The following is a 13,207-nucleotide window of genomic DNA, read 5'->3' as shown; positions in this document are numbered from 1 at the left end:
TCCCATGCATACCCTTCTCAATAAAAAGCATGAGAACAGAGGTCTTGCACTTTCTCCACTACAGGAACAGTTGCCTCCCTTACCCCCCCAGACAAAATACAGTGTCCTGGATAGATCTGTTCTGCCATGGTCGTGAAAACTCTGCTGGACAGAGTAGTTTCCATCCGAGCCGAGGCGTTCGAGGCAACTCCGCCTCATCTTGTGCCCAAACATGGGGCAGGTCAGCCTCAATAAAATTCACCAGTGAAGTCATCTGGTCCTGGGCATTTCTTCACTGGGAGATTTTGATTACTAATTCAATCTTCTCACTAGCAAGTGGTCTACTCAGATTTTCTATTTCTTCCTCATTCAGTCCTTTTTTATTTTTACTTTTGGCTTAAACAACAAATATTTATTTCCCACAGTTCTAGAGGCTGGGATGCCCACAAAGAAGGCACGTGCAGACTCAGCCTTCATCCCCCGTCCTCATACGGCAGAAGGGACAAGGGAGCTGTCTGGCGTTTCTTTGATAAGAGCACTAATCTAATTCATGAGGGTTCCACTCTAATGACCTCAGCATTTCCCAAAGTCCCCAATTCCAAATACCCTCACATTGGAAGTTAGACTTCAACATATGAATCATGGAGGAACATAAACATTCAGTTGATAAGCAGTACCCTTTCTCATGAACTTCCTCATAGTCTAACAATTTTCAACACAACATCCCAAGCAGATTCAATTAATTTACTTAAAGAGGCTACCAGGACCAGGACCAGGTCATGTATGCTGTACAAAATACTGTGGATTTATCCAGAAGACAAGAAACAACAAAAGTTTTCAATGGATGGTTAGCAAGCTCCATCATTTATTTTAGAGAGGTTATTGGGATAGAAATGTTCCCTAATTCAATCTTAGTAAATTGTATATTATTAAGAATTTTTCCATTTCTTCTAGGTTGTCCAGGTTGTTAGCATATAGCTGTTGATGATAGTCTCTTACAATCCTTTGAATTTCTGTGGTATCAGTTGTAATGTCTTTTTTATTTATAATTTATAATTTTTGCCTTGATTAGTCTAGCTAAGGGTTTGTCAATTTTATCTTTGACAAAGAATCAACTCTTAGTTTGCTTAATCTTTTCTATTGTTTTTCTGTTCTTTACTTCATTTATTTCTGCTCTAGTATTTATTATTTCCTTTCTTCTGCCAACTTTGGGCTCAGTTTGTTCTTTTTCTAATTCCTTAAGGTACAGAGTTAGGTTGTTTATTTGGGATCTTTCTTGCTTTTTAATATAGGTGTTTATTGCTATGTGTTTCCGTCTTAGAATTGTTTTTGCTGCATCCCACGAGTTTTGGTATGTCGTGCTTCTGTTTTCATTTATCTCAGTAAACTTTTTTATTTCCCCTTTAATTTCTTCTTTGATCTATTGGTTATTCAGGAGAGTGTGGATTCATTTCCATGTGTTTATGAATTTTTCAGGTTTCCTTTTATTATTGATTTCTAGTTTCATGACATTGTGGTCAAGAGATATTTGCTCAGTATGATTTTGATCTTCTTGAACTTTCTAAGACTTGTTTAGTGGCCAAACATACAATCTATCCTAGAAAACATTCCACAAGTGTTAGAGAAGAATGCGTATTGCACTTTTGTTGGCTAGAATGTTCTATATATGTCTATTAGGTCTATTTGGTATATAGCATCATTCAAATTTGCTGTTTATTGATTATAGAGATGATTTAGCAATTGTTGAGAGTGGAGTATAAAAGTATGCAACTATTACTGTATTACTATTTCTCCATTTAGCTCTGTTAGTTTTTGCTTTATATATCCAGTTGCACCAATGTTGGGCATGTAAATATAAAATTACTATATCTCTTGATATATTGACCCCTTTATTATTACATAATAACCTTTGCCTCTTTTTACTACTTTTGGCTTAAACTCTATTTTGTCTGACATAAAGCAAGCCTGAAACAGCTTTTAAAAATGGTAATTTCACCTATCTTGCTAACAGTGTCTCTAAGCAACTGAAGCCCTGCACTAAAAAACAAATGGCTGAAGATGACACACAGGCATGGGTTTCAGTAAATGCATAAATTCTTTCTCCTAGAGTCCCAAACTCTAGATCTACTAATGTTTCTTTCAGAATCACAGTTTAAAGAGGCCAAGTAGATCTGCATTAATCTCCCTTGGAACAAATAAATCATTCCTGAAACTGCATATGCAATTCAAAAACACAGTGGAAGCCATAGAGAACACAGACCTAATTTCCTCAACAAGAAGGAGATGACTGTGGACATCTGAACTCAGAGGCATTAGCTGCAGTGCTGGAGGTAGGAAATCCAGTAATTTAATCTGAATGATGGTGCAATATATTTTGTAAGTAGTATTTTCACATAAAATAAACAGATCAGTCTTTCCTGGGAAAACCTGACACAAACACATTATATCTTAATGAAGAAATCAAAATTATAGATCCAGCTTCACAATGCAAAAAGCAGGGAATAGATCTGACTCATGTGTTAAAAGACCCTATGAGTAATTTAGGCAAAAGATAACAAAAACAAAATTGCATAACATACCTCATTTCAACCACATTCATTATACCCAGCAGATTTGGTGCCTTTTAAATTTGCTCTCAATGTCAAGAAGAATTTATTATTTTAAAGTACCTCCTTAAAATACTTCAAACTGCCTCCTAAGCAATATTTAAGTTGTTTTCAAAGCCAATTCCAACAACAGTTTTTAATGTATTACTCATCCAAATGGACTCAGTACTATCAATTATCCATTACCAGAAGCTAACTCCCTCTTTGGTGAAGCACTCTTTTTAATTGAGCTGTGGATTAGCTGTGGTCATCTCTAACCTTCAGCATACCTGGTATAAACAGTGGCACACACTTCGAAGCTGAGGGGGAAATTCTGAGGAGGAACTGATGATGGCATGGAAGAACTTTTCCGTCATCTGAAGGAGGTTCCGCTGGTTTTCCTCAAGGCTCTCTGACTGTTCTAACCTACAAAAAAAAAAAAAAAAAAGGTAAATTAAAAACAAACAAAAACACTCCATAAAAGAGATTCCTTAAGAGATTTCAACCAAATACAATGTTTGGACTTCCCTGGAATCCTGATTTATATAAGCCAATTATAAAAAACAGAAACTCTGAAAATTGTGTATAAAAATTCTTATTATATGCTTACTAATTCAATACATGATTCAAAATTTTCTGTCAATCTAGTAGGTGGAAAAGGACATCTCATGTTTCTAACTTTTATTTAGACATGCTTTCATATGTGTTGTGGCCATTCATGTTTCCCCTATTTTGAACTACCTTTCATATACAGTCTGATACTTCTGGCTACTAGGTGTCCCTCCCACCAGTACATAAAATTCAGTTTGCCCCAAATTAACTGATTTTTCCTCCTATAATTCTGTCTTTCCCTGTGCTCCGCATGTGGCAATGACACCATCACTATCTCAGCCACGTCATCCTGGCAACCTCTGATATCACCTTTGCCTGCTGTCCTCTGTTATTCCCTAATTCAATGAAGGTTGCTAATTCAATATGACTTCTAAAGTCTTGGTGTTGTGATTAAAGGCAGAGATCCAGAGGGCAGACTTACTAGGTTTAAATTTCAGCTCTACCACTACTAATTACTATGGCCATGGTCAAGACACTTCATTCTTTCGGGCCTCAATTTTTTTCATTAGTAAGACAGGAATAACAATGCTGCCTACTTTATGGGGTTTAAATTTTCACCCAATGGCTACCAAATCCACAAAGCTACCCGAGTTTCCCAACTGGCATAATCTGAACTCTCAAAACACATTCCCTATTAAACTTTACTACTTTATTACTTATGTCTTTTCTTCCCTACTAAACTGTAAACTCCTTGGAGAAAGTAAGTACTAGTCTTTGTCCCCTTAAAAACTAGCACAGTCACCAAGCAAGCACTGAGTAAATACTTGTTTTCAATCTTTTAACTAGGAATTTTTATTTGTATGTTAATTTTTACATATTACATGAATGCTTGGGACACTCAAGTCATCACTCCAGAGTCCTTACAGCTCACTGTGTGGTACAACATATGGATAGTAAGAGCTCAGAAATGAATGCAGATACAAGACAGGTAAGATTTCATGGGATAGTCAGTTCTAAAGGAGGGATAGAATTTACATAGGTAAAAAGAAGTGAGGGTATTTCAGAAGGAGGAAGAAGGGAGGGAAGGCACTAAATCCAATCTAATAAACATTCACATCTATCTACTATTTGCCATCTTAGTGCCAGGTGCAGAGGACTCGATCATAATTAGCCTTTGACCTTTTCAAAGAGGGGAAGACATGCATACTCTAAGTAATGAGTACAACAATTCATGGATAAAGGCAAAATAGCAAACCAAAGACAGGTATGACTAATTCACATGGCTGGTGGTTGCTGGGAAACCAGAGGCAGAAAATGAATTTGGAATAGGAAGAAAACTAAAGAGACTGGTCTAAATATGGGCACTACATCCAGGAAGATCAGTTACGAAGCTATAACAGCAATTCAAATCTGAAATATGGAGGGTACAGGAGTTCAGTGGTATAAAGGAAAAGATTAACAATTTATTTAATAAGGCCAGAAGAGAGTCCTAGAACCCTTGACAGTTCTTGTTGACTCTGTGGGGAATTTTTCTTACTGAGTCAACATGGTAGCAGGCACACTGCAGTCTGTTTCAGGTGTCCCTCTAAAACAATAACGTTAAGGTCGTAACTAAAAGACGAGATGGGGCTTAGAAAAAGCAAGCATAACAACTGTTTAAAATTCACTCATTCAACAAATATTTATGAAATGTAAACTACTAGCCAGATGCCATGTTAAATATTCACAGGAGGATGTAAAGATGTACAAAATGTAAAAGAGCCAACAGTCTAAATGAGAAATATACTCAAAATACATCACCACAATTAAAGTGTTACAATGATGGTGTAGAACACAGAATAAAGGTTATCTGTTCATGTGTAGTGTGTGAACATGTGCAGCACCTGGTGACAGACAGAAAGCTTCACAGAGATGGTGGTTTTTAAATTGCACTTTGCGCTCTCCTTTGGATTCTTTCCCTTCTCCTAAGTCACTCCTTGTGATAGAAGGAGGATTAACTTAGGAAAAAAGACAAGAGTCAAGCATGCTCAGCTCAGTGCCATCCTCTCCATTTGAAATGTCTGCCTGCAGAAAAGATGTATTCTGATCAGCTCTCCACTTGTGTGGTAAAAAGCTTGCCAGCCCTTTTGAGGAAAGTTTGTAGTTATCCAGCTGTGCAAGGTATAGGGTAGATGAGTCTAATTCAAGGTAAAGTGTTAGCAAGCCTATTTGTCCACAAGATCCAAAGCTGCATTCTCGAATCATTTTTGTAAGAAACAAAGGGACAGCTGAGTCCTGAGTGCTTCCCCCTCATCCGTCCTCCCTCAACCCTTTTGGTTTTGAACTTGGCCAAGGAAGAGTATTATTATTTATTAGGCATCTCCAACCCCAACAAACCCCATGTGTCAAACCATTTTAAAAATATATAATATGTGCATATATATTTCCTTGGAGCTAATGTACAGAGAACACATGAAAGAATAACAAGAGATGATAGTGGATTACAGTCAGACAACTCTGTACTTTATAGTGCAGTCAGTTGGGAGCAACTGATGGCTTCTAAGAAATAAAGTGACAAGGAGACTTGGGTTTCAGAATAATTCCTACAGCAAATGACCTAAAAATTAAAAAAAAAAAAAAAAAGGCTGGGACAGTAATTAGAACATTACTGCAAATGTCAATGGGATCACTATAGTATTGCCTAAATAAATTATGAAACAGGCAGACTATAAAATAATATGTAGTAGTTTAAAAAAACAATACACACAGAGTTCAATCCACGGCTTTAAGTTAAAAAGGTTAAGTTGCAAAATCCTATATACAATATGATACCATTTATATTAAGCACTCACATTATAATACAGTTTCTACAACTACTTTTGTATGCAAATGCATTGAAAAAGGACAGAAGAACAGAATAAAGTAGTAACAGTGCTAAATCGAGAGGGGTGGTAGCCAAATTCACCTTTAATAGTATCTGTAATTGTTTTTAAGAAAAATGTATTTGCATGTAACTTGCATAATTAAAGACTAGTTTTTAAGACTCATTGTAGTGGCAGTGAAATAATGGACAGTAGCTGTAGATGAAAGGATGACAAACCTGGTAGGATCCACCTCAAAGCTAACGTGTTGCCAATCAGAGGATGTGATCACAATTCGTAGTAAAGGATCCAGAAGTTTTTGTAGGTAGGTAGCACCATATACCTAAAGAAATACATAAGCAGGAATTTATTATGCCTGATCCAAGTATCCTGCATTAAAGAAGACATTCTGCTCTGTACATTCTGTACAGAATCATTGTTTGGCATACCTCCACACAAAAATAGATGAACGGATACAAACCTTGAAACAGAAGGTCATTATTTTACTAGCTAAGCTGTTGCCACGGAAAAGAGTCTGCATGGAGTCTGCCAGTTCTACTTCCTTAGAAAACATGTTCCAGAGCAGTTGGTAGAGTAAGTGCCGAGAATCAAATAGAGTCACTAGAACTCGAGCTAGTTCATCCTAAAAACAAAACAAATTGTGTTAGTGTGAATAATCCCATTTTTTCTTAAGCAAGAAACTACAAGGTAAATCCAAAATTGACAACCATGTGCTGAACTGAGGTAAACGGTGACTGGTTAGTCTTTGCCCTGGGATTTATCTGTATACATATGCCTATAATTCCTATATACCTGCAATATCAGTTAATTCTAAGAATTAACTGATGAAGAGTAAGAGATGCCTAAGCTTCACCAGAAAACAGAAAAAAAAATCCAGATTGATCTTAAATTGTATGACAAAAATGAAAGAGGAGAAACAGAAGATGATGGCAAAGAGTTCTGTGTGCTATGTCTATGTGCAGATCACTTTCTCAGAAAACAAGTGAGTAAGAACAAGACTTTGGTGGCCACCAGAGCTCTACTCTTCTCATGTGGTCAGGAAAGCTCAGCACCATCTGAGCAGGGGCCAGGCAGAGAAACAACAAAAATGAAAAGCTACAGGATTTGCAGGAAGTCAGGAGAAAGACCTGGTGCACTCAGAACCAAGAGATTAGCACGATTTGTATACAAGGTGAGGGTGGGCAGCTAATTCCCACCTAGTACCTAAATGATAACCCTCATAATTTCCCATAATAAATTATTTTGGGGTACATTCAAGAAAAATGATATAATAGTATATCACTGTTTAACCACGCATTCTGGGAAGAGATAGAGATCAGGGGACAGGGTCTCTACTCTTACGGAGCTAACATTCTCGTGGAATTAAAATAAGTAATCAAATAAAGATGTTAATTTCACATAGTGAATATATGCTGCAAAAAATATATAACAAGGTAATGTGACAGAATGACTGCAGGTGTGGTTTTGATTGGATCGTCAGAAAAGACGTCACTAAGGAAGTGACATCTGAACCGAAACCTGAATAACAAGTTGACCATGTAAGAGCTCAGGGAAGAAACACTCCAGACAGCAGAGGCAGCAGCAGCAGTCAGAGTTCACTAGGGTGGAAACAGCCCGAACATGTTTCATGGCCAGTGTGGTTTAAGTTCAGCAAACAAGAAGGAAAATGGCATATGATGATGTCAGAGATGAGGACTCGTAGGCCAGAGTTTGAGTTTTACTTTTAAGTAAGAAGACTAAGATCCTACAGCTTTTAAGCAGAAATAAATCTACAGTCAATGACAGATTACCTTATTAGCTGTAATTTATTAAACTAAAATCATTTTGGTACAATATAAACTAAATAGCTTTTTAACACGGAAAAGGACATCCCTTCCCAAATATCTGGCATATATTAAGTCTTTAGTGTTTAAAACATGCAATATAACAATTTCAAATGCAAATAGGGTGCTTATATTTTTTAAAATTCATACAATGCATTATAGAAAAAGAGTTGTGAATTGGAGATAGTAAATAGGCACAAGCCTTGAATTCTAATTCTAGTATTACTAACACCTAAATATGAGATTTAATACTAATTATCCCATTTAGTATATAAAGACACCAGGTCACTGGTTTTAATTTTCTTTCCATCCAGTGTTGAAATGAATTTTCAGTGTGACAGGTAAGGAGTTTAAATTTTACTTTAAGTGTGAGGAGTAACATCCTCATACTTAAAGTAAGAATACTGGTGAGGACTAGAAGCTCCTACCATTTCCCAACAGGAAAAAACTACTCAAATAATATCAGAAGTTTCTCCCAGCTCTAAAGTTTCAGCAATTCAATCAATAAACATTCACTGCACAAATGACTTCTGAACCACCTGTTACATGACAGGCACTTTTCTTTCCCACTTTCAATGAACTTACCCACTGAGAACAAGGAACCACATTGGCCAGAGCCATAGCTATGGGGAGCTCTCCCTGGTCACCCATCATCGTGACCAGCTCCACCAATCTCTCAAACCGATCTGCCAACACTGTTTCTGCAAGTGTGTCAAATTCTGTGCCTTGTTGGAGGATTTTTGTCAGAACTTCCATAAATGTAGCTCTTGTCTGGAGATCTTTGTGATAACCTAAACCTGATATGGACAGATAGATGCAAATTTACTAACATGAACTTGCTGACATAATTTTACTGGTCTTATATGCCAGTTCTAAGTTTTAAATTTCTCTATGAAGCTCCCATTTATCTCACCTATGGAGTGCATGAGGCCACTGTCCACATTCGCATTGAGTAAGTTTGACATTGCAAGGACTGTGCAGTGCCTCAGTGATGCCAGCCTCCGAGACATGCCACGTTTCCTGCCACCTGTTTGTGCATTTTCATCTTCAACTTCACTACAGTCATTCAAAAGGTTCATAAACAATGTGAAATACCTGAGAAATAAAAAGACTGACCCTTATACAGTGAAGGCCACATCAACCAGAAAACTAACCAGACATTCTGAAATCATCACATGTGTGGGCCTTGGGTATCTGCTTCTCCCCATCCTGGGGCATTCAGCCAGTGTGGCTCATTATGAAGTGTGCTCTGTTGAATATGATTTGATCCTGACAAAGCCCAGTACATACTTCATAACACAAACACCTAAAAGATGCCATGTGAATGCATCACTTTTAACATTTAGCATGGAAAATTAGTGGTCCAAATAGGCAATCTGAATTATATTGCCTTAATAAAGTAATCTGGGTTATGGTGCCAATAAAAATTCCCTGATCAAATAATTTTCTTTAAAAACCACAAAACACAGTCGTTTTCCTATCCCACTCCTGTCACAGGGAATACTGCTTCCTGCATGTATTATATTTTATGAGACAGCAGCTGATGGCCATAATATGAAAGCACTGATGTTCGTGTCCTAAATATGACCACTTATCACTTTGATTACACTTCCATTGTTTTGTTGTGTGGGACTTTGTTTTTTGTTTTGTGTTTTTAGTAAATGAAATTTACTTAAGAAATAACTGTGATTTGGCTTCCATTAATTCCACACCATCTCCTTCCTCAGGCTGCAGCGGGAGGCCAGCCAGGAGTGAGACTACTGCTTCCATGCTTGCCTGGTCCAAGTCTCTGAAGAAAAATATTTAAAGACCATAATAAGTCTTTAAGGTTCTTCACTCCACCTTCCCCTCAAATAAACTTCTTCCTAACAGACATAAACTTTAGCAACTATCTATTTCATTAAACAAATTATTAGGACAACCTTAATAATTTGAGTTAATATACAGAACCTAGAATGCAAAAACATTTCAAATTTAGGGAAGGGTGATAACAACTTTCTACAAAGTAATCTTTGCAAAATGACTACCTTAAAAGAATGCACTAAAAAACCACGCCTAGTCAAAGAAATACATGTAAATGGTTATGTAGTGCATAGTGTTAAAATTATTTTCTGTATGTGGCAGTAATTATTTATCATTAGACCAAACATGATTAATCAATTACTTTTTAAAACAATTAAGTTCCTCAATACATGTATGTATCTAATCATAAAATAATCTAAGGCTATATACATTTTATTTTCCAATAACTGTATGTTATCCTCCCTAAATAGACAACACTAACTTTCCAAACATAACATTGTCATATTTTTTACTGTAAGTCTTTCAGTTAAAAAAATAGTATAATTCAAATGCAAAAGCTTGATATCCAGAAAAATAACTTCAATACACATAAAAATATGTATAATAGCTATAATGAAATAGTACTAATGCCTAGAGTACACCTGCAGATACTTAAAAAGTCATTCTCTTTTTTACCTTGTAAGACATTTGACATCATCATCTGCGGCTTGGTTTGATGTTCCCATAACCCAGTCTGTCAAGTATTCTACCATCTTATTCCTACAGAATGGCAGAGAAAAGGAAAATAGCAAACAATGTTTTTAATAGTGCACACAGTGTACCAAACCACCCAGGCAACATGACAATTTTATAAAAGAGCTGTTGCTATCACAAATCTAACAGAAGGGACCAAACACAGGTAACCTGGATACCACCCTCCGTGTTTGCCCTTAGCTATGTATCAGTTTGGAAACAGAATCAAATTCTTAGCTCAAGAATAGCAAAGTTTTAGAAAAGAGGGATGCTGTCATGGGCAGAAAGCTCTGGGAAATCTGAAGAGATGTGAAGATAAAAACAAACATGTAAATGCTCCTTTTTCACCCACTCCCACAACCCCTCTGATTCCCATAATAACCAGCTACCTACTATTTTTCTGTCCTTCATTTATTATATGATTTAGAAGAGTCTACTTTATCTTTTAAGAACTCACCTAAATTTCATCTCTTGACAAAATGAGAGGTCATCTCTCCTTGCCATCATTACCTCGACCAACTGACACAGTTTTGTTTTTATTTGAATTGCATGGACCATATTCCCAAGCACACGAACATATCTATTTAGACATAGAAACATTAAAAAAAAAAACTATCAGCTATAAACAAAAGAGGAGGTTTTCTAAATGCTTTAATCTCTAAGTAAAATTACTAAAGGTAACTATAAAAGCTACAAGATTTTTATCTTATTTATAAGAGAACATACATAACTTCTGGTTACCCTACTGTCACATCCTAATTTGGGAGCAATAAAGAAAAGGATGGCAAATTACATCACTGAGAACCACCACTACCAAAGCGTTCCCGCCACATTTCAGTAGAAAGCTTGCTTACCTGACCAAATTTAACATCATTGTCTCAATGCTGGCTTGCCCCAAGTGTTCAGAGCTGCCTTCAGTATGATTATCTAGTAAGTTCTTCATTATAGCTATGGTTTGCTCTACAAATTGAGTATTGGTGTCAGTCAATAAAACCTACACAAAGAACAAAATACATCTGGAATCAGTGCACAGCAGACAGACCACAGAGGTGAAGTTGCCTGATCTAAATATCATACATACACAGAAATGTACCCACAGGCATATATCCAAACAGGCACATAGATCCAAAGAGACATTCATACCCATACCCAAGATATTCACAACCCCATGCATACCCACACACTAGGGTTCCTAAAAAGCAAATTTATCCCACAGTAGTGAAGTCTTTTTTCTGCAATATTTTGCCTATTTCTTTTAAAACTTGTGAGTGAATGTTTATGCCAGTATCTTACTAAATAATCTAACAGAAGAGCTTCATAAATAACTCACTATTTCCAGGGAAAGGAGAATTAAAGCAGAGCACACTTTACCTGTCCTTGTGAGTCAAAGAATTTGCTGATGGTATTCTTCAATTTGTTAAATAGCATTGGATAAAGAGCAGGACTCAATTCTAGACCCACAAGATCCTTCACATTGGTCCGTATCTGTAGTCCCACTTTCTCATGGTTGCACACCATTAAGGACAGAAGTCGATCCATAAATTTGCTGACAGGTGTATCTGCATTTCCTTCTGAGGACATCACTGAAATCATGGAACCCTTGCGTTCACTGACTGGGCCCATGGGTGGGCTATAGGTTGCCAGGCCAGAATTGCTTCTCTGCTGCAGGCACACGCCCCCAAGGGCACAAAGGAAGCCAGTCATGTTGATCCATTCCTGTAGGGAGTCCGTGTCAGACAAATCTATGGATCCTCCTCCACTCACATGAGACATGCGCCTCTTAACAATGGTCTTGTGAAGGCTTTCAGCAGCCTAAACACAAAATTTTTATGGGAAGCATAAATTCATCCTAAATTGATGAGACTTGACAAATTACTTTTTATCCAAAATTCTTCCATGACAAAAGAACATTTTTTACATTTTAAAAAATCCAAGTTTTCACTCTGCCATTTCTAGTCACATCAAGGTGTCTGACTTCTTGAGGAAGGACGAGTCTTCCAGAATTGAGGGTAGTGATAAACAGAGGTATAGTATCAGATATAAAATGTGGAGATGGACTGTAGCTCCGGAAGGAACATATTCTCAAATTATTTGCTTCTATCAATTCCTAGACACCGAAACAATGTCTATGCTGCTTCAAGGAATATAAGCATTTGGAGATTTTTAACCAAGTAGTACATGCACTTATTAACGTAGTGATTGCCTGAGTTCTAGTGCTCTGTGGCCAGCTTTGTGTACACTGTACTATTATTAACATAGATTCCACGTGGCAAGTTGAGCATAATCAAGCAGAACCACTAACTACAGAAAGAGAGGTTAATGACGAAAGTACAGGAATACAAAAATCAATAGAAAAAAAATGACATCTGACAAGAATTTGTAATCTGCCTGAAGAGAAACCTTCAGAGTGCTGATCATTTTAGTTTATGGAGTATAAATGAGAAGGAAACATTCTTCCTGTGTGTGGCAAAAGTTTTTCAAATTCAAGTTCCCTTATATGCTGCTTACAAGCATAATGCTCATCCTGCTATAGTGACTATAGTAACTCAAGAAAGCAACATATTTGGGGTATTCTGTGGTATGAATAATATACAAGCACCATTGCACTGCTTTCTTAGTTTGTTTCGTGAGGAAAATGGCCTTTCTCTTTTGAAGGATTTTTTTGAATATGGGACCCCTGAAATTCTGCCATTTCTTATAGCACTTGCATTTAGTACAACTGTATCTATTATAAGAATATGGCATATGCCCCTGCTCTGATGCAGCACATTATCCCTTTTAGGGCCTGTGTGATCAGGTATTTACACAAGCTCTCTGATCAGGAGTTGAGATAGTGTGGCTGGCAACATGGCTGACTTAATGTAGAACACAG

General features: G+C 36.9%; 1 protein-coding gene across 2 annotated transcripts in view; it reads right to left on the bottom strand.

The window, feature by feature from the left end:
- Positions 1 to 13,207, bottom strand: part of NF1 (neurofibromin 1) — a 211,097-nt gene that overhangs the window by 107,961 nt on the left and 89,929 nt on the right. For both annotated transcript variants that reach the window (XM_090257326.1, XM_090257327.1), the window contains exons 21-30: positions 11,707 to 12,147; positions 11,190 to 11,329; positions 10,793 to 10,915; positions 10,279 to 10,362; positions 9,473 to 9,589; positions 8,714 to 8,895; positions 8,386 to 8,597; positions 6,438 to 6,599; positions 6,196 to 6,299; positions 2,855 to 2,990 (exon numbers count right to left, since the gene is read on the bottom strand). In XM_090257326.1, the coding sequence (XP_090113452.1) occupies positions 2,855 to 2,990; positions 6,196 to 6,299; positions 6,438 to 6,599; positions 8,386 to 8,597; positions 8,714 to 8,895; positions 9,473 to 9,589; positions 10,279 to 10,362; positions 10,793 to 10,915; positions 11,190 to 11,329; positions 11,707 to 12,147 (1,701 nt within the window). The remainder of the gene's footprint in view (positions 1 to 2,854; positions 2,991 to 6,195; positions 6,300 to 6,437; positions 6,600 to 8,385; positions 8,598 to 8,713; positions 8,896 to 9,472; positions 9,590 to 10,278; positions 10,363 to 10,792; positions 10,916 to 11,189; positions 11,330 to 11,706; positions 12,148 to 13,207) is intronic.

Source organism: Furipterus horrens, unplaced genomic scaffold, assembly GCF_987537825.1.
Source record: "Furipterus horrens unplaced genomic scaffold, mFurHor1.1.pri manual_scaffold_11, whole genome shotgun sequence".
In the NCBI taxonomy this organism is placed as follows: Eukaryota; Metazoa; Chordata; class Mammalia; order Chiroptera; family Furipteridae; genus Furipterus; species Furipterus horrens.
This window is presented reverse-complemented; position numbering and strand designations above follow the sequence as displayed.